We start from the raw sequence: 21,655 nt of genomic DNA on the forward strand, positions 1-21,655 counted from the left end.
TGATCAAATAGTAGTTTGGTCAAATACATAACAAATGTAGCATTCTCTAGGTAACAGAAAGACCTCCTCTAAAACAGAATGAATTCTGGGAATTGTTGAGGTTTTTTGCTGCAATCTGCGAAAAATTACCATAATAGTAAAGATTCAAAGAAGAAGTTATATGTTCCTTATTAAATACTGCTGAAGTGTAAGAGCTAGGTAAAGCTCATTCGGCAGGCAGATGCCTGATTTACCTACATAAACACAAGTTTTGGGCACAGAAAATGGGAGCGTATATAAAATTTGGGGGTGAAGTTTTCTTGCTCGTTTAATCCAGAGTGCCATATTTTGGTGGGCCTTAATTATACAGAAGCAGTTTGCACTCTTCTATTCCTGCCCTCTGAACCTCCCTCTCCCCTCACCCCCCAACTGCGTGCATGCATATGGCCCAATAGCATGCACAAATGGATATTCCCTACACATTTGCATATGTAGTTGATTTATTCCAGATTAACATTGGTATAACTGGTATCAGACTCTGGTCAATACTCATTATGGTCTAGTATCAGCTTATTCACTGCTACCAATTTTCCCCTGGTTTTATATCTAAACCATGTGAAATGAGAATTTCACATGTTTTGACTGTTGAACCACAAAATGGCCCGAGTTTACTTGAACAGTTTTGCATATCTGTTGACGAACCTGGACTAAGTTTCACATATGAAATAAAGCTTGACAACAAGCAAATTTCATGGGTGAAATTCTGGTCCCATTGAAGTCAACAGCAAAACTCCTGCCATTAACTTCATTCTGTCAAGTCTTTAATCTTATGTGTTAATAAACACAACAGCACTCTTACTATAGTACTGCATATGAAACAGTGATCCTGTTCCTTTCTCATTCAACATTCACAACTGGCAAACTTGCAGGGATGGTGTGTTAATATTTCATATGTTAAACTGTCCAGACCTTGCATCACTTACTTTGTCCTCTTGTTTTTTTTTAAACGGTATGAATTTCAGTTGCACACATGCCAGAAAACTGTCTATCTTATGTTGCTATAGCGCAGGGTCGGCTCCAAGTTTTTTGCCGCCCCAAGGAAAAAAATTTTCCTGCACCCCCCGGCCCCGCCCCAACTCCGCCCCTTCCCCGCCCCATTCCAACCCTTCCCCAAATCCCCGGCCCCGCCTCCTCCCCTGGGCGCGCCGCATTTCCCCTCCTACCCCTCCCTCCACGCTGGGAGGGAGGGGGGAGAAGCGGAGTGGCAGCGCGCTCAGGGGAGGAGGCGGAGGTGAGCTGGGGGGGGAAGCGGTTCCTCTGCCCCCCCCCAGGGTTACTTCCTGCGGCCCTCCCCGTGCCCCCCACCGCCGCAGCTCACCTCTGCTCCGCCTGCTCCCCTGAGCGCGCCGCCGCCGCTCCGCTTCTCCCCCCTCCCTCCCAGGCTTGCCGCAAAACAGCTGATTCGCGCAGCAAGCCTGGGAGGGAGGAGGGAGAAGCGGAGCAGCAGCGCGCTCGGGGGAGCAGGCAGCAGTGGAACGGAGCAGGCAGCAGTGGAACGGAGGTGAGCTGGGGGGGAGCGGTTCCTCTGCCCCCCCCCCCCAGGGTTTCTTCCTGCGGCCCTCCCCACGCCCCCCCACCGCTGCAGCTCACCTCCGCTCAGGGCCGGCTCCCAGCTTTTTGCGCCCGAAGGAAAAAAAAAAAAAAGGGAGCCGGAGTGCCGCCCTTTGGGGAGTGCCGCCCCAAGCACATGCTTGGAGGGCTGGTGCCTAGAGCCGGCCCTGCTATAGCGCCATGGAGAACATTGCGTTGAAACTTGGAGATAGACACTGTCATCTCTGATATAGTGACTATTTCCTATGTGGACGTGAACTCAACAAGTCCAGCATTGTGTCAGCAATGAGCTGAAAGCCAGACTGTTATATTCATACACTCCACCACTGTTGTGCCTCACCTCACACATGTGGTTTATTCTGCATGAGCGAGCACTGAAATCCAGAAAGCCGTATAATACTTGGAGAGAGATTCCCTTGTTGATTTTCCCTTTCAATGATTTAAGAGGCTCCTCCCTTGTCTCTGAAGGTACTACTCTGTCTGCACTTCAAGAGTTTCTTAGTAATCATCATTACTGTTCTTATGCTGAAGTTGGCCTTCTTGTGTGCATCTATAATGAGAAGGTCTGTCTGTCATTCTATCTAATAATTTGATGGCCAGGTAATGCTCTATCTACCTACCTACCTACCTACCAATCATTTGGTGGCCAAGTAATGCGGATGCACATTTGTAATATGATCATCAGTACCGAACACATCAAAATGGATGGGAAAATATACTGTGCAAATAGCAAAAGTAAGATAATACAAAATGTGAAGACTCCTGTCTGCTGGCTTCATGTCTATTCATATAGTCCCTGTTTAACATACACACCTTATTATAGCAGAAAGAGGGCTGAATTAAATTGCTATGTAAATTGCTCATTGTTCATAAGTTTGTCCAGAAATGGGTACAGGTGATAAAGTGTTCTATACTAAAGCATGGAACAATTTGACATTTAATGGGAGTGCAAAAATAAAGTGTTAAAAATGAATGGAGAATGGAACAACACAGCCGATTTTCTTCAACTAATAAAAAAGATTCACACCTACTGTCAGTTCATGAAGTTCACTAGATGCCACTGAAGAGCATTGTTACAGTCCAGGTACGTATTTATTTTAGTTGTGAGGGAACCCTGTTACCTGTGAATGCCATCAGTGAAAAGTGTTATCTGCAGAATTCTACTAAGTGAATTAAATGGAATAATGTATTTCTTTACCTGTATAACACTAATTCAAACTTGTTAAAATTACATTTTTCACTTATGAAATGTGCAGGTAAATCCCAGGCTGGGTTCCCTCCCATAAAACCAAATAAAATGAAAGGCTCTAAAAAGCATCCCTGTGGACCTTTTTCCTCTTATTCATCTCAGAAACAGAAACTGTTTTAACTGTGATAGATAAAAAAATCCATTTTAAATGTGAGTGGGGAAGTTGTGCATTAACAAACACACCATGCAAAAGCAAAGGAAGCTATGTATATATTTTCTGTAGCATGAATTAGTAAGGAGAGGGAAAATGGTCACTGGTGTTACAGAACTAGATGCAAATAAAAAATTAGTGAGGAGGTAATTGCATCAATCAGAAATTGCAGAAATCAGAAATGTGCCATTATATGACATGAACAATATGTTTCTTCTAACACTTTGGTAACCCAGGTTATCATCATCTCTCTACGAGGATGAAGATTGAATTCATGTTCATTTTTGTAATTTCTTTTCCAAATTACAGAATCTCTCTGCTTCTTACTGTACTTTCTCTTTCTCCTCCCTTCCCCCATTTCCCACATGCCTTCTTCTGAAACCTTCATTATCTGTTTTGGGCAGATTTATCAAGTTCATTAATTTAGGCTATGTTTACATGATCAGTATTTTGTTTCTTGCTTGCCTGAGAAAAATGTGCCAAAAAGAACTACATTTGTAAGTTGCACTTTCCTGACAAAGAGATTGCACTGCAGTACTTGTATGAGGTGAATTGAAAAATACTATTTCTTTTGATTATTATTTTTACAGTGCAAATACTTGTAATAAAAAATAATATAAAGTGAGCAGTGTTGTAATTGAAATTGATATATTTGAAAATGTAGAAAAAACATCCAAAAATATTTAATAAATTTCAATTGGTATTCTATTGTTTAACAGTGTGATTAATAGCAATTAATTTTTTTATGATGGCTGCCGCTTCCTGCAACTCCCATTGGCTGGGAACGGTGAACCACGGCCCCTGGGAGCTGTGGGTGGCCGTGCAAATATAAACAAACTGTCTGGCAGCCCAGCAGAGGATTACTTTGACGGGCTGCGTGTGGCCCGCGGGCCGCAGTTTGCCCACCACTAATCTATGGGTTTATTCCTATTGATGAGGCACTAGCAATTAAACATGCAGCTAAACATGTTCTCCCATATATTTCATGCAGCTGAACAGCAACTAAACACATTTCTGTTTTAGTTTTTTTTTTTTACTTTTTCTCTTCCAGTTTGATTTTAGAAATACAAAATAAAATTTTCAATAGGAATTAACATTTTCATTCATACATACAGCACTCAACATTGATTTGTGTCTGCTTATTGTTTGTGTGTCATTCTTCCTTCCCGCCTCCATCCCCACAATTTCCTTGACACAAGTTCTTGTTTTGTATCGTTTATGCATGTCAGCTCTACAGGAACAGCTACTTCTTATTTAGGAATGGGAAATGGGTTTGGCAAAACTGCATTTCTTTCGCTGGTGTAATTTTTTATGCTAGCATTGGAAGAGAGAGGAAAAAATAACCTGTAGACTAAAAAAAGCTGCAGTAATGTTATGTATTACACTACAATGACTGCATTAAAACCACTGACAGGTACTGTAAATAAAGTCTTTTATTTTTTTTTTTACTTATTGATTGTAACTCTTAGCAACCTTTACATTGTCCGGGTAGAACTGGCTGAAAATAATATATGATAAATCTATAGCTCAGTATTTTCAATTTTTAAAAAAGTAAGGACCAGCCAACCTTATTATCAAAGACAAAGCATTGCTATACATGTGTTGCTTTGATTTGCTAAGCGCTAATTGATGTGTTCCCCGTAGTATTGAAGTGTTAACAATAGCTGCAAAGGAGAAGACAAAAACTTTCTTCCTTTCACAACAGGAATGTGTTCTTTTACAGCCCTCTTATCTGTTCTTTATTACTGTATTCTTCTGAATACAATGGACCCAATTTTGCTCCCATTGAAATAAATTGGAATTTTTGCCTTTAATGTCGATAGGATCAGAATCAGTCCAGTGGGCCACATTCATCTCTGAGACTGAAAATTAGCCTGTCTTCAGACAGGAAACAACACGCAGTGCCAACTCAAAGGTCTGCTTGTATTCAGGGGAGGAATTCCATTCCTGCAGCCTCAGGTGTGACACCCCAGCTGATCTCTTGCCCCCCCTCCCCCAGCTCATGCACTCCTGGAAAAGAGGGCTATTGGCCATTTACTATGATCAGCACTTCCAGGGGGCTGAAAAGTACTTTCTTACAATGTGGAAATATTAGTGAAAATGAGCATCTAACATAGTAAGTAAATTCAGGTGTCCATCACTGCACCTGCCTCCTGGCCCACTTGATCATAGATCCTGGACTAGGCTGAACAGGTTACTCTGATTCATCCACAGTTACTGCAACTGTGCACTGAATTGGCCTAGTTTTCTCTCCATACTGTGACTGTGGGGTAGTGTTGCAGACAATAACTCATGTGCTGGAAGAGTGCCCACGTGACATCTGGAGGGTGGTTTACAATGCCTAGCCTCCCTGGATATAGAGTTGCCTCCTGGTTATGGAACCTGGATATGGAGCTCAGATGTCTGCATACAAGAAGATCTGTTAGACTTTGATGCAGTTACAGCATGGCCTAAAGATTAGAGGTGGGTTGAACCAGATCATGATAGCCTTTCCCTCTGGATTTGGGGAAAATTTGAAACTGGATCCTGATCTAGATTTGAAGTTCATGGCTCAGTCCCATCTTTAACAATCACACATCAAAATGACACAGTGGACAAAATGGAAAATAACACATTCCATTTACTATATATTTTTATTTTATCATATCCTGTGTATAGATTCCCATATCACTGAGAGAATAGTGGTGTTACGTTCTACTACATCACATCTTCAAGATTCTAATATCAAAGAACTAGTAATAGTCTTTGAATCCAGTAATCACTTCTTTAGAATATGGGAAGTAACAGTTTTCCCTGGAACAAGTACAGATCCAGAGTGCGTTGCTTCCTGCCTTAAATCCAGAATGTGTTTATATTAACATCGGTCAATATGCCTGTGCAGGTTACTAACCATCAAAACTACAAGCACTGGCCTGAGTATGTTGCAACAGTTCTGTGACTCTCCTGAATCACAGAACTGTTGCACAAGATAAATGCATACAGTGCTTGTAGACAGAAAACAAGATATAGAACAGATTGCAGCTCCAATTAGTCAGTCTAAAGCCTTATTTGTGGAATGTTAGACCTTAAGGTTTATTCTGTTTCACACAAGAAACAAAGCCACAATGACCTTGAACTAGAAGGACTCCAGCTATGTCTACAAAGATGTTAAATTTTTATTTCTATAGACCTGATGATAGAAGTAAAGGAGAAACAAGCTGTAGAGCTCAGTATCTGTGCAAAAACTGTCACATAGTATAGAGAAACGTGCTCCGTGCTCAGCAAACCTCTACATTCACACTATACTGAGCACTGACAAATAGCAAGAAATGTCAGGATGCCAGGAGGTGGTGATAGGGCATAGTAGTGCTTACATGCAACCCAGTGAATGCACACTAGGTACATAGCAGTCATTTGTAAGTTTTCACTCACTGCTAAACCAGCCAGAATTAGTGGCTTAAGAGTCGCATTTAAAAGAAATTAGTAGCAAGGGTAGACATAATGTCCAGCCATTGATGCAGAAATATGTCCAACGATTCTATGAAATCACTGAACCAGAGTCTGCTTTTAAACCTGTGTAAATCTGAGGTGACTTCATTGATTTCAGTGATATTACCCTGGATTTACACAGGTGAAACAGAGGCGAATTCTCCCCAGTATAACTTACAGCTGTTCAGTGCCTAGCTGCCTCTGCTGAGTACAGTATTCTGGCCAGCCCAATAATTTGCAGTGCCTGATTGTGTAACTAGAGTGGCTCAGTGCTGCCAGTTCAGAGCCCTCATCCTCACACTGTAAGATTAAATCTATAACGAAACAAAACAACAAAACCCCGTTACCTTCCTATGTATAGCAATTCTGCATCAAATATCCACCCACCCTTTATAAAAACTGTGCACCATTTTCTTGTGGACATAATGTGTAACACGATTGCAACAAGTAACTGAGTAGGTACTTGTATCTATTGATGCAGCACAAAGTATAGTCTTTTATAGAATGGACAAAAGATGGTTATGGACAAAAGAATGGCAACTCTGCTGCTCATACATATTTCAATTCCATATAATCAGGCATGCATGTCAGTCAAATCCTGCCCAGAGGCCAGTGTGCTAACCCGTATGTTAGATTTTGTTGTTGTTGTTAAATACTAGACAGTCAATATACCCATTTGGCTGCATAAAACTCCTGTAAAATGAAGACAAGTAAGTGTAAGCCAAATTTTAATGAGGAGAGCTTTTTAAGTGCAAAAGCCCAAGTGTACATAGAAGTGATGTTAAGCGTAGTGATCTCCATTAGAACAACAGCCCATGCTAACTCCCACAAGCATTCACATTATGGTAGCTGCAAGATGCGGATGTAAAGGTGGTGAAATGACAATTCCAAATCTTTAAAGGAGGCGTTTGAATGAATTCTCTCTCTTTTTTTGACTTCCTAGGTTTTGCCCATGGTTTACATATATTAAAAGAATATACGACAACTGTGAAAAGTTCACAGATTAAGTTATTTAGTGTCGGGGACTTTAACCCAGACAGCACCGTTCGTTGTCTGACCGCAGAGAGAGAGACAGGCAACACCAGCAAGGTCCAATACAAGCTCTTTATTGAAGAGTGCACACAACAAAAGAGAGCGGCCCGTCTCCACTGAGAACCAGCTCCGATTACAATAACTAGTAAGGTTATATAGACAGTTCCGTCGCGTCATAGTTAAAACAACCCAGCCCCCCTTTATTAGTTAGAAAGCTTCTAATATTCATGCATATCTATCTTCTTTGACACTACAAACAATTTGTGATGCCTCAGCAACTTCTTATGAGCTTTGTTGTCATGCACCAGAAACTAGGAGAAAGGAGGGAGTTAAGAACAGATGAAGAACAGAAACAGGGAGTGGAGACTGCAAGTTTCCATATGTCCAAACAAACTGTTCCTAGCACTTCTGGTACAAGAATGCGGCCCACACCTCTTATCTCATTCTCTGCAGCTCAAGCAAGCATGCCCTCAGGTTTCACAGAGAGACAGGAATGGCCCAGCAACTACTGTTAGCCTAACTTTGGCTAAGCTGGCCAAACAATGTTCTATACTCCATATTTTTGGGCCTAACATTTAGGATGCTTATTTTTCTCCAGTATATAGAACCTTGAAATAACCATAATTACTAGATATAAATATCTAAATGTATAGAAAAAAATGAAATATTAAAAAGAATTAGTCTTTTTACATGTGGAAAGTTTTTGGTTTCAGTTTAGGGGACTGGCCTGGCTCTTTTTCTAATTTTAACTAAATTTGTTATTCCTAGTATCAACAAAAAGATTGTCTACCATAACACATGAGGGAGGCTTTCAGGAATAATGGATGCACACATGCATTTCTTTGAGTGCCTCTGTTGCATGCACTTTTGAAAATAACCCTAGTACATGAATCCTGAAGTCAAAGAGCTCACAGTGCATCAGAAACCATGTCTTACTCTCCCTGAGACTTAAAATGAAAATACTTTAGAAAACAAACAAATAAAAAAGTTATTGGCTCTTAAATGTCAGCAGAAGATTCATATTGACAGCACTGTGCTGTTTGCAACAGCCAGATCATTAACAACAAATAAAGTCTATTTCAGGACAACAGTAACCAAATTGGCAAACCCACATTATAAGGTGATTTCATAGATTGTCAATTCACCTGCTGTACTAAAATTAATATTGTAGAGGAGAGGTGTTCGTCACACACTTACATAAAGTGGTTCGTATCTTGAACATCTCTCAGAGATCTCCAGAGGATTTGTATGGAAGACTTCCTGTACTTAGACAAAATAGTAAGTTAGTATGTTGGCAGCAAAAAAAAAAAAAAAAAAAAAGTTTCCAGTATATTTTCTTCATTGTTTTCAGATATGACAAATACGGCTCTAGAAATATCTTATTAAAGTGTTTATTTTGGTCCTTAAACTACATCAGCTAATCACTTTGTAATTAGGTGGACAAGAACTCTTAAAGGAAAAGGGGAGAAGGGCAAGTTTAGCAAGTCTAGAAAAAAATAATAATGATGGAATGAACACACCCACCCATCCACCCCTTATCTTATAATTACAAATCCATCAGTAATACCTAGGATTATTCTTTGTGGATGACATCTTGTCAGTGTCAGAGCAGGAGGTTACAATAATTATAAGTAGAAAATAATACCTAATTATGTGTGGGAAGGCAGATAGGATTTATTGGAAATGTGAAAACAGTTCTGGAACTCATAATTGAAAATGGCAAAGTTATTTTTGTTTTGTTTTGTTTTTCCTTTGTTATTAATGCCAAGGATGATGCATTGTGTTGTTAGGACATAAATCAATATATTTTAGAAAGCTACACAGAAACTAGAGATATAAGATCTCTGAATAAAGCCTATTCCTCCTTAAGGCCCTGATGCTGTAAACACTAATGTGTGTTTGCTTGATGTCACTAAAATCAATGGGACCATTCAGGGTAACTGTCTATTTTAGAATGCAAACCAAATTTAGCACTGATATGAAAATAGACTTACAGTACTGTATGTAGAGCAGGTGCCTCAAATAAACCAGTTCCGTACTACGAAGTTGTCTTTACTGTGACTTCTCACATTACAATTAGATTCTGAGACACTTACATGGAATAGTTCTTTACACTGTGAGTAGCCCCATTGGAATCACTATATGTAAAAGTATCAGAATATAGCCCTTAAACTGTACACACCATAAGATGTATATATTTATACTGTAAATAGTGCCAACTCCACCTGCTTCTAAAAAGTATGTGGATTAATAATTGTGTTCTTGTGTGATTCAAGTGGTGTCTGGAAGTTGCCTTTCTTAAACACACTTTGATCCAAGTTTATTAGGACATGAAAGAAAAAGACATTTTAGAATATTATGCAATGAGAAAAGTTAAAAATTAGTTTAAAAATATTCCTCAGTTTGCCAGCAAGAACTCTTTACTCATGTGTCCAATCTCCTAAATATTACTGAGTCATAAAAATCAGTGGAATTGTTGCCTGCAAATTAGCTGTTAAAGAAGTGTGGTATTTGGTTGAGATAATTCTGATGGATATCTGGACTTTGTTGACCTGAATCTACCTGTAGTCTATGTAATCACAACAGGCGTTAAAACTTAACTTAGTTACAACCTGATTTCTTCAAACAATAACATGTGCACAGCATTTCAATTAAATTTAACTATATGGAAATTTTGAAGAGTCTGTGTTATTCTATTATTAAGATCGTTTGGGACAAATAAAAGATTTACACTGATGCTAAATTTATTAAAGAGCCCAGTTCTTAATTAATTTTAGCTCATAACGAATTAACACATTTACTTGTAAATTCTCAGCAAATTAATTCTTACTCAAAATTAAGTGCAATAACTTTGGAGAAGAGAGACTATATTTTTCATACATATCAGAGATTGAATTCCTGTGCAAAATGGAACTCAGCCCTAACCTACGGAACCATGACTGGCACCTCTGTAATATACAGCGAAGCTAAGTAACTATTGGGTGATTATTGATTACAGAAATTTTATTTGACTTGGATTGGGATGGGAAATGTACGATAAAGGATTATCTAAGATAAGATAATGTAACTGTTGTAGTACTAGTAAGAAATTCCCTTGTAATGTGCTAGGCTGACCATGTAATTTAGTAATACATTTTTCTTTCAATTTATGCAAGTCTTAGATGTACCCTTTTCTTACTTCTTTCTCACCTCCACATTCTTGTAGTATATATTACTACCTTATTTTTCATGACGATACTTCCACTATACACTGCTCTGTTGCTCCTATTTGCCTAAAAGGAGAAAAGCAGCTGGGAAGGGGAGAAGGCAGACTCCTTTATTTCAAACAAAGTAGTAGAAAATACTTTTTTTTTATTTGTATGTATTATGGGCTCCTTTAGGATAGAAAAGGAATTTTGGTAAGAGCCCATCCTCGCTGTGAGATTTTTATAGTGCAAAGCTCTTTGGGTGGTCAAAGCAAATGTTTGTCTTATCATGTTTTACCACAGTGACATCTGTCTAATCCTCTGGTCTTAGAATTGGGTTTAATGAGATCTTAACATCACAGAAGCAAGAGGCTACTTATACATAATATATTCTTATATACTCTCCCATTCTATGTGTATATTCAAAATATAGAGATTCCTACACTAAGTATATTACTTATACACCCACTAATAAATATATATAATATATATGGTATAGGTATCTATATATGGGTCTGTTTTTTTCAGAGGTGCTTTGCACCCAGTTCCCACTGATTTCATATCCATCTACACTCTCATACATACACTTTCATATAAAGAGAAGTGGGATATATGCATAGATTGCACTTTGAAGCATGTAAACAATGCACTACCCTCTCATAATTCATGTTACCCATCCCTAAAATGTTCATGGATTTGATATTTCATCTGTGAATTACAAACCTCTTCCTATTAGGGAGGAGTTTACATCCATCAAACTCTTACTGCTGCTCAGTTATTGATACTGATGTGGTTCCACAGCTAAAGCACCGAAGGGGGGAATGGCAAAGAAATTTTTGACAAGAGCTGACTGAAAACCTTGTTAGATTCATATACAGAAACAAATAAATAAAGGCCAGACAGGTTTGAATTACAGGCCCCTAATTCCATATCTGGAACTTGCTGACTGTGTCCAAATCCCTTGAGATTCATTCTCTCTCTCTCATTCTGTTTAAGATGTCACTTTAACCTGACATCTCAACTGAAACTCATCATCCTGGAATCTCAGCTGTCTGTTAATATATGTACTATCCAAAGGTTTTATTAGCTAGGAACAACATTTTTTTCCCCTCCAGTAAAGTGCAAAAGAAAGGTGGTTTCATAAAATTTTATATAAAATCATTACTATCTTTTCCTTAACATAAAACAGTCATTAAATATCGATTGAGTACAGATCACAGTCTACTAGTTGAGCAGTCAGGAAAAGAGTAAGAGCTTGAGTAAGGCTGAGGGTTTTCTACCAGGGAAGCAGAGGTGTTCCTTCACATAAAAATACCTTTCAAAATCGCATACAAATTTGTGTTATGCTGCATCACATCTCATGGAGAAACAGCACTGTTTCTGAATTAGCACTGTGTCTCTTCCATTGACTATATATATATTGTATGGGATGTATTTGTATAGTAAACATGCAAATACTGGTGTACAGAGTGTACATGGTTAAATGAGGAAGGTCTATTGTGTTGTATTGCTGGAAAACTATGCTATCATCGACACAAAATATTGCTAATGTTGGAATGTATTAGGTCAATCAAGTGAAAAAGGAAGATAGTACAGAGTGGTTTGAATGCTCCCAGTAAAGAGATAACTGAGTCCAATGGAACTCAGCCAATATATCTGTGTGCACACACGCATATAAATGTTACATATAAAAAAATGTTTAGGTTGCAAAATGAAGCACTCAAAAATAAGCAAATGTTAAAACTAAGCTAGTCTGTACAAGCGTAATTCTATCCCATTGTGTATGTGCATACAGTATTACACACACACACACACACACACACACACACACACACACACACACACACACACACACACTATGACACAAATATAAAGAAAAATATATTTTATGACTGCAGTGAACAGTAAAACCCAAACATATCAGCCAGTAGAAATGTTATACTCAAGTACTTATCAGTATTAATGACTGGCAATCATTTTATTATGGGTATAATCACTAATGTATTATTTAGCACAGCTATATGAATGCAAGTTATATGAATGTTATTGCAGTACTGGGAGAAAAGCAAGGCACTGAAATGTATTGGAATCTGATCATGTTATCAAGTACTGTTATTTCTTTTCATTAACACATGCTAAATACACAAGGTCAGTTAACTATATATAGTTAAGAGTAGTCATTGTGTATCAAGTGTATCATTACTATATCGGTGCAAAATGTGTGACCCACTGCAGCCAAACAATATGATGGAAAGCTTCTGCAATGATACCTTGGTTTTGTAATAAAAAAGAAAACAGAAACAGAAATATTTTTTAACTTGCTCATGGCACTTCAAATCATGTCCCACTACACGTTGTCTATAAGTCTCTTCAAATCTACAGAAATGATAGGATAGATAAGATTTTTACAGCGCTGATGCACGCATAGTGAGACTGTTGTCCTAATTTATTGCAGTGGATTCAAATAGTGTGAGTACTAAAGTAATCATAGTATTCCAAAAGCTGAAGAAGGTTATGGTTTGCAATCTATGCAAATTGTTTTTTAATAATTTAGTTCACTTATAATCTAGTCCATACAAGACAGACCTTTGCTTGATTTTCCTTTTTAAATCTAAAGCTTTAATACTTCCTGTTCACTTAAGCACAACAGTAGTATTAAAAGGAAAGTAATGGGCTTTTTCTCTCTATGAAATGTTTATGAAGTATTTGTTTATCACAATGTACTGGCTTGTTAATTGGTTAGTTACTTGCTTAAGCAAGCAAATAACATGGGAAGGATTGTGCCATTACTCTGAAACTAAACGAAGTGGCAGTAAATGCACTATCAATTTTTGCTAATAGTATTTCCCTGTGGCTCCAGTGAATGGGCAATCTGGAACCTAAGAGACAAAGAAAAACCTGTGTGACAGATCTAAAGGCCAGGGCTTCGCTAAAACACAACCCACTCTTTCGCAGACTACAACAGTTGAAATCAGCATGGGCTTCATGATTTCAGTGTTCCTGTAGTTCCTGCTTTAGTCCATTTTTCTATACTCCATTTAAGACAGAATCCCCCTCTTTCCGGTAGCCATATAAATTGTGAGGTGTTGCCTTGGAAACACAGCTGTACATGCAGCTGTTGCAACTGTGCTTGTTACCTTTCCTTTATCAGAAAAGGTTTTCATAGTTTTTCCATATTTGTCCAATGTTTTTTGATACTGTAACTATTTATGGCAATATCACAATTGCTATAGCTGGAGGAAAGAAAGCCTAAACCTAACGAAGTATAGAATACCAACCTGGCTGTGGGGTCCTCTTCCTCCCCAGCCCCCAAAATACCACCACTACCTATTTGAGCAAAATTCTAGTAGTACAGTTTTCTGCAAAATTAGGCCCATATCATCCTCTCCCTTGGAAAAGCCTGTGGGATGGGGTAGTGGTGGAGGAAATCTCTGCAAGAATTCTCCATTATAGATCCCTGACACCTTCCTCCCAGCAGCTGGGGTTTGCCTTGCGGGGGGAAAGGCCATAGGGTGTAGCCTCAAATGTGGCAATTACCCTGGTATCTGTGAAAAGCCAAGGCACCAGCATGGAGACCACGTGCCTCTGCATTAGCTCAGGCCCGTGTTCTCCCTGCTAGCACAGGGAGACACTGGAAACACTCTACCTGGCCACAGCTGCTCCATGGACACTTAATTCATGGTAAAGATATTATCTTTTGTCACCTAATTTCTGTAGTGTAGAAGAAGGACAGTGTGTATCCCTCCAGCCCTGCTGCAACACTACTTTAATCTTGCCTCAGACCACTCACGTTGCACCTCCTGCTCCAGCGCAGATGCAGTACTACACTCAAAGGCCTCTGCAGGGCCTGAGGAAAATGGGGATAGTGTCATGGGGATGGACAAGCCCCTGCCAGTGCAGATCTCAGGAGATCTTCAAATGGGAGAGGGGTGGTCTCCTCTTTAGGCAGTTATAGGTGGCGTGATCTGGCCGTTAGCAGTTATTTGAGTATTTCTGAGTTGTTAAGTTAGGTAAGAAATAGCAGTGGTGGTTTGTGTGTGTGTTTGCTTTTTTTAGTCAAGGCTTCTAATTGCTATCATATTTTCATTCCATATACCTGTCAACTGCCCCAGTTTGGCTGGTGTAGCTCTGCTTTTATATTGTCTTCTGCCAGTAAAGCAGTATAAAGAATAGTGTAATGGTTTATTTGTTGCATGTTGCTCCCCTATCGGCATGCTGACTGCTGAGCTCGTCAGTTTCCTCTGTATATGACATAAGCTGTAACAGGTGCAGAGAAGGATAGGCAGACACAAACTTTTAACTTGTATAACAGACACAAAGAGAGGCAGGAAGCACAGAAGTAACAAGAAATGCTGGCATCTGCAATGTGATGTTCTAAACATTTCTTTCTTCCTTCCTTGTGTATTTCTCGCCACCCCACTTCCAAACACCGTCTAGTCAATTGTAATGTGTGAGTCAGTGTGCATTTATAGAAATGGTGAATTTTATTTAATTTGGAAATAAAAGTTTTATGACTCTCCATTGAGCTGAAGACTTGAGTCAAGTCAGTAATTATAATCACAATATTAATTGTTTTTGGTGATCAATCTGAAGGTTAACTGGATTCACACTGAAGGAATGGGAAAGGTGACATTGCAGAGTTAAACCTGTGCTTACAGTTGCTCATTATAGTACAATCAGAGCATGTCATTGGGCACATATTTTTTAAATAAATCTTTTTCATTTCAATTTTTCCCAAATGTGGCCCTTTCCTATTTAAAAGGTGTAGGCCCTGTATAAGGGGTGTGTGTTTGCAAGCAGTTTATTAGGATATCTGTTAACACATTTTCTCAGCTCAAATGCAAAAGTTACTGTTTACTAGTATACCTGGGACCTTTTAACTAGGTCACTGCTGCGCACCTCTTCAGCCTCTGTGTGGCGTGCTCTGAAGTTCTGGGAAGCTACTGCATGGTAACATTCCAGCTACATAGGCCAGTGAAGTAAGTGTGATTTGTTCTACATACCAAGTATATTAAGCAGCAGTTAAAGAATGGACACGTACTCTAACATATAGTCTAAATGTCAGTGAAACCCTTAAAAAAGCTTAAAAAGGGCATTTTTCACCCAAAAAGATTGCAGATAATAAATTATTTGTTTATACAATGAAAAGTTAACACCATACTACCTGCCTGCTCTGTTTTGTCTTCTCAAGGGCTAATACTGCTGCAAACATTTTGCATAGGATTATTGGATTAACTCCCAATATTATTAAGCGCAAAGCTACATGCAAGAAATTAGACATATAGCACCAGTTTCACATCTCATAACACAGTGCATCTTCGGATAGGTCTACAGAGCAGAAGCTGTGCATGGGCTAGTCTACTTGAGCTATCTTGAATCCAGCTAGTGTGGATGACAATAGCAGTGAAAGACAGTGCAGCGCAGGCTTCAGTTTGGGTAGAACAAGCCTGGCACAGGGCCTGGGTATGTACTTGGCTTGCTAGCCTGCTCTGAAGCCCACACTGTGCTGTCTTCATTGGTACTGTTACCTGTACTAGCTGGATTCATGCCAGCTTGGGTAGGCCCAGCCTGGGCACAGCTTTGGCCATACAGACTCTTAGGGAGTGAGGATTGTCAGCGGTGTTTTTGGACTCCCTGCTTTTTTTCTGGCCCAGTTGCTGGCATCATGGGGCCCTTATGGCAGTCAGGCCACAGGGGATCACCAGCCCTGCCTCCTGTCCCTCAGTCATGGCCCTTCCACCAGAAACCAGGAAGGGGTGGCTGTTACACCCAAGTACCTTCCTACATAGAGGAGCTGGGATCTGCTGGGTTTAGGGTCCTTTTGTGTAGGAGAGTGACACAAGGTGGCTGGAACAAAGTCCAGGATCAGGGCCATGATTTACATCAGAGTGGATTATAGCATGTATCACTAAAGCAGTAATTGCATTATACATAGAGTTTATGTTGAAATATTAGAATAAACTTAATATAAAGGGTGCCCTATGGATGCCTAAAAATAGTTTCGACTTTGTGTACTGTTTATTTAAGGTAGTTATAGCGGTTGCCATTAAAAAGTCAGCATTTAACAAGGGATACCACATCACAGTGTCTAAGATATTGCCGTTATTACCTATTCTTACTATAGGAGAAACCTGTTATATCTCAGATACAGTCTTAGCTGTGAAGTGTAGATATTGAGCTCCAAAGTTCAAATAGTTTCAGATACAGAATTCTTATAGAGATGGACATCAACTATAAAGCTCAGATCTATGGTTCAGGACCATTTCTAGTTTAAGCATCTGTAGACTTTTTAGAGGTTTTTTTTAGGATGAACCATTGGTACTTGATGGGAGGGAGCTATCAAAAGCACTGCACAAGCAGATTCCCCTCGTGGGAGGATGCCACTTGATGCTCCAGATAAATTGGAGCTGGGCTCTTGGGGCTTAACATATCCGAGCCTTGCACAGTTTTTCACTGAGCTGAAAGGGCTCTTGGGATGGAAAAAGCAATTTTCAATTGCAGAACACTGTTCTTCACTAATGTGTAATAATATGAGCCTGAATAAAGCTGGCAAAATGCCCCAAATATGCTAGATTCATACTGGATGGAAACATTTTCACAGCACTCTGCTAAAGACTGTTAACACCATGAAAAGAATCCTGTGAGACTTCCCAGAGGTCAAGATGGCTGCACTTTGTACCAATTGTAAATAAGAGACTCCAATGACCTACTTCAAAAACAATCCCCACCCCCATCTTGAAGCTGAAGAAGTATACAACTTGTAAAATAAAACATTTTCTGCTTACTGAATCCATTTGAATCTCTTGGATTTTTAAACCTTTTTTCAATCATAGCTGCTGTTGCAAATCAACAGTTATTTGCAGTGTGGGGAGAAGCAATGAAGTTTGCTGGAAAGAGAAAAAAGATGAATGGGATAAAAAAAACCCAGAAAAGACACAAATTAGGACTGTTTCACTCACAGTTCTTTCTGAAAAGATCTCCATAAATAAACCAACTTACATTATTTCCCTGTGAGAGAGGTGAATGCTGCACTTGCTAAAAATGTCTACATCTTGCTCCATCCACTTTATATTTCACCAGTAGACTTTCCTCCCTATCATATTTCAGCTGTCGAACTCCAGAGTAGAAAAGCTAGCAGATTTACAGATGATGTTCTGCTTTGCCAATCTTGACTGCAATTGCTTCTGACATCCCATGTTTGCCTATCTCTGAGATTCTCACAGATTAATTTCCAACTTGGCACTGAGGACCCGCATCAGGCTATTAAGTGTACAAGGACGCAGTGAGCAAATGCCTGTCAGCAACCTGAAGACACTTTGGGTCTTGAGAGCCTTTAGAGACTTTGTGAAGTGACAAGTGCAGATAGGGAGATACCTCACTTAGCTAGGCCTGAGGGCAAAGTCTGGGTACTATTACTGTATCCTTACAAACTGGAAGGGGATTTATGAATGTTTCTTACCAATGCATAGTCTTTGCTCTTTTGGTGTACAATATTCTTTTCCTCTCTGAAAAGCTGTTTCATCAGAAAGAATAATAAATACCACTCATTCCGCATGAAAATAGCTACAGGATCACTAGTGGATACTACAAGTAATATTTTCTTTTGCAGTTTAAAATGATGACAAAATTGTAGCTAGTATCAAGCAGAAAGCACGTTATAACTACATCCTATAGACATAGAGATGTGTCATACAATGTAAAAGTTATATAATGTCGACCCAGTGCTCTGCCTTGCACCTAATATTTTAGAAAAGGTTATTGAGAAAGTGGTGAAAATCCAAATCCAATTTATTGGACTGTTGTATGTCGGGTTTTAGATCTGGGTATAGTACAGAGACAGTCTTGATTTTGCTGATCGATGGGTCCATCAGGGTCAGACATCCATGCTGGTATTGTAAGATCGAAAAGCAGCCTTCAATAATACGGGACATAGGATATTGCTGACTCACCTGCAGAACCTGGCAATGTTGGATGAATGTTGCTTTAAGGTAGCACTAATCATCCTTTCAGAGAGGTGTCATGGGATATGGTTCTCTTCCATAAGGGTTCGCTGCATTTGCAATATCCAGCAGGTAAACATTAAGTTTAAGGTCTGATGTCTCTCAACCCTTCAGAATTAGAAATGGGAGATTTATGCCACAAGAAAAGAGAGATTCCTACCTACCTGGTGCAACACACAGTATTTGCTTATTGCTACAAAAGATTCAGAGATGTTGGACTTGAAATTCATGACAGTGACAGCATCGGGAAGCTGGTAGAGAAGGAGCCCTTGTTATTAGAAGTACCATGGTGTAGTGACCTGCTCTTAAAATCACTGTACACTTTATCTGGCAAATAAGGACATTGTTTTATTTTGTAAAGGTGTCTGCTTCTGCTACCAAACATCAGCAACCTTGCCACAGCAGTGTGGAGGCTAGATTTTGATGGAAAATATGAAAGATCCTCTGTAACTTTTTCATTAGCTTCCCAATATTAACAAAGTTCATTAATAATTTACAGACCCATTCTGTCTCCACAAAGCAATTTTAGTGGCACTGCAAATGCATTCTTGCATCCCCTTCTTTGAAAGGAATCCTGTACAGTACTTGTCTGTTGTCCCAGCTAAAGAGAAAATCAGTTAAAAACTCCTTTCTTACAAAAGGCAGATAGTTTACTAAAACTCCAAATCTTGGTTGGGAGTGTGACATTTATCATGTGCTTAACTGTTTTGACAAGTTGTGCTGAAGGCAGAGAGCAATAATACCTATGTGTTGTACCTTGTTGACCACAGTTCTCAGGTGCTGGCAGTAAAACCAACTCCGCCATTTAGTTGTGTGAAAAGCTGACAGCCTATTGCTGGGAGGCACAAAGCTAATTTGGCTGGTCTGACAGGAGTAACATACAAGAATTTGGCAAATCTATTCTGCCTTTCAAACACATAGCTAACAATATTAGTGAAACATTTAGTTTTATTTAAGAATTACCAAAACCTCTGGCATCCATCACAGAAGTGCTAACAGGATGCTTTCTTTATGTGCCTACACAATCTTACAGAAGGAGAGTATGAATTGTTCAGAATAATGCCAGTACCATTAGTTTCCCATGCCTAGAGAAACATCACTGGATATTGACTAGAAACATGTGTTTGGTGGACAGACAAGCTGGACATAAAATATCCTGTGCTGACAAATTACAAATAAGTTATTGAGTTAGGTAAGGCAGCAGACTTCCAAACAGTCCAGATCTGATTTTGATTGGTACCCAAAGGTATTGCAGGCATACAGTCCCTGTCACTGGGTGTACTCAGCCTTTGCAGCTCCCTTCCGTGGTCCTATTGCACCCCGCCTCAAGAAGCACAACCTGAGAGGAAAAGAGCAGTGCAGATGAGTCCTCCAGGTTTGCTTAGAGAGGACTCTCTGGAGTGGCCATTTTGGAAACCAGATATCCTGGTCCTCCAAGGGTTAGAGAGGTTAGCAATGACCAGCCAGATAAAAGGAACTGCCTGGCCTTAGCAAGTCAGTCCCTGGCTGGGACCAGCAGGGCATGGCGAGGTCTCCTCTCTGGTCACTGGGGCTGTATGTGACATTGCTGGCTTTGCAGGGAGCGAGAGGACCTAAGAACCTGAGTTGATGGTGAAGGTAAAAGGGCCAGATGGGGAGAGGCCCAGGGAAAAAAGCAGCAATGAATTAAATTAAGCCATATGTCGCTGCTTTTTATAGGGTCCCTGGGTTGGCACCCAGCGTAGTGTTTAGGCCCAAGTTCCCCCACTGGCCACGGGTAAAGAGGAGTAAAGAAGGGGATGGAGCTTATTTGGGAACAAAGGGCTGAATTTAAAGGCCCAGAGCTGGGGCTGAAAATCCTAGGTAAGGCAAATAGACTGCTTATTGATTGGACCTTTAATACCCCAGATGGGGTTCATTTGGACTTTGTGACTTGGCTGGAGGGCCAAGTCATTGAGGACTTACCAAGCTCGGCTGGAAGCCTGCAGGAAGCATGAGGGGTGAGAGAAGGACTGCAATGCACCGAGCTGCAAGGAGGCACTCAAGAGATGAGTGGCACTGTAGTAGAAACGTCTGTCAGTGAAACTGAGTCCAGTGCTGTAAAATTACAATGGGTTGCATGCAGGAGAAGGCTAGGCACAGCATTCAGCGATACCTACTGGCAATGCATGGGGCTACTATCATAATTAGGGAGTGTCAGCCGGTAGACCCTGCTCTTCAATTCAAGCTTTTCAAATGCAAGAACAGTGGCTAATAATGTTTTTCCCAGTAATTTGATTACCATCTCTGATGCATAACAGATATGACTGGAGGATGTAGAAACCCCTTCCCCCTTTTTTTAAGCCCAGATGACTCCAGACAGTTGGCTAGTTCATATGAATCAAAAGGCACAGGAGACGTTCTGTGCCGCTGGGTCTTGTAACTGGTCTTAAAAATAGGAAGAGGTGGGTCTCCTGCCCCAAATTGGTTGTGAGAGACTGTATATGTTTTATCAGAGTACCATGACAAGATTATGGTGACTTTCATAGAGAGCATATTGCCCTTGTGCTCCGTGATGTGCACTGCTGGTGATTTCCACATAAACTTCAAGGTTGTTGTTTTTGACCTATAAAGCCCCTAACTGGTTGGATCCTGGTTACCTGAAAACCATTGGTCCTTCAAAGGCTGGACTTTTCCATCTTTAGGACACACTGCAAGACTTAGCTCCTCCCACCATTTATTTCTGAAAGAGTGAGGCTTGATGATGGGCTGGAGTTTGTTTTGCAATTGAGAAAGTGTATAAAGGCTCTTCTTTTCCAATGTCTATGAAATGGTTTGCATAAAACCTATTTATTGTGTGTAACATGCCTAGAGATTTTGAGATGCAAAATATGTGTGTGTGTGTAGCTACATCTAGATACATACACAAACAAACGACAGCCAAGAATGAGCTTACATTGGCTAGCCACAGCACGGAGGTGAAAGGGTGAGTCTTTAGGGTCATTGAACATTGTAAGAGGGT

At 39.9% G+C, this 21,655-nt stretch overlaps 1 protein-coding gene across 1 annotated transcript in view; it reads left to right on the forward strand.

Annotated features, from left to right (window-relative positions):
• Window positions 1–21,655, forward strand: part of PCDH11X (protocadherin 11 X-linked) — a 665,297-nt gene that overhangs the window by 565,502 nt on the left and 78,140 nt on the right. The window contains exon 8 of the mRNA XM_065410330.1: window positions 18,070–18,075. Coding sequence (XP_065266402.1) covers window positions 18,070–18,075 — 6 coding nt within the window. The remainder of the gene's footprint in view (window positions 1–18,069; window positions 18,076–21,655) is intronic.

This window comes from Emys orbicularis, chromosome 9 (assembly GCF_028017835.1).
Source record: "Emys orbicularis isolate rEmyOrb1 chromosome 9, rEmyOrb1.hap1, whole genome shotgun sequence".
Taxonomy (NCBI): Eukaryota; Metazoa; Chordata; order Testudines; family Emydidae; genus Emys; species Emys orbicularis.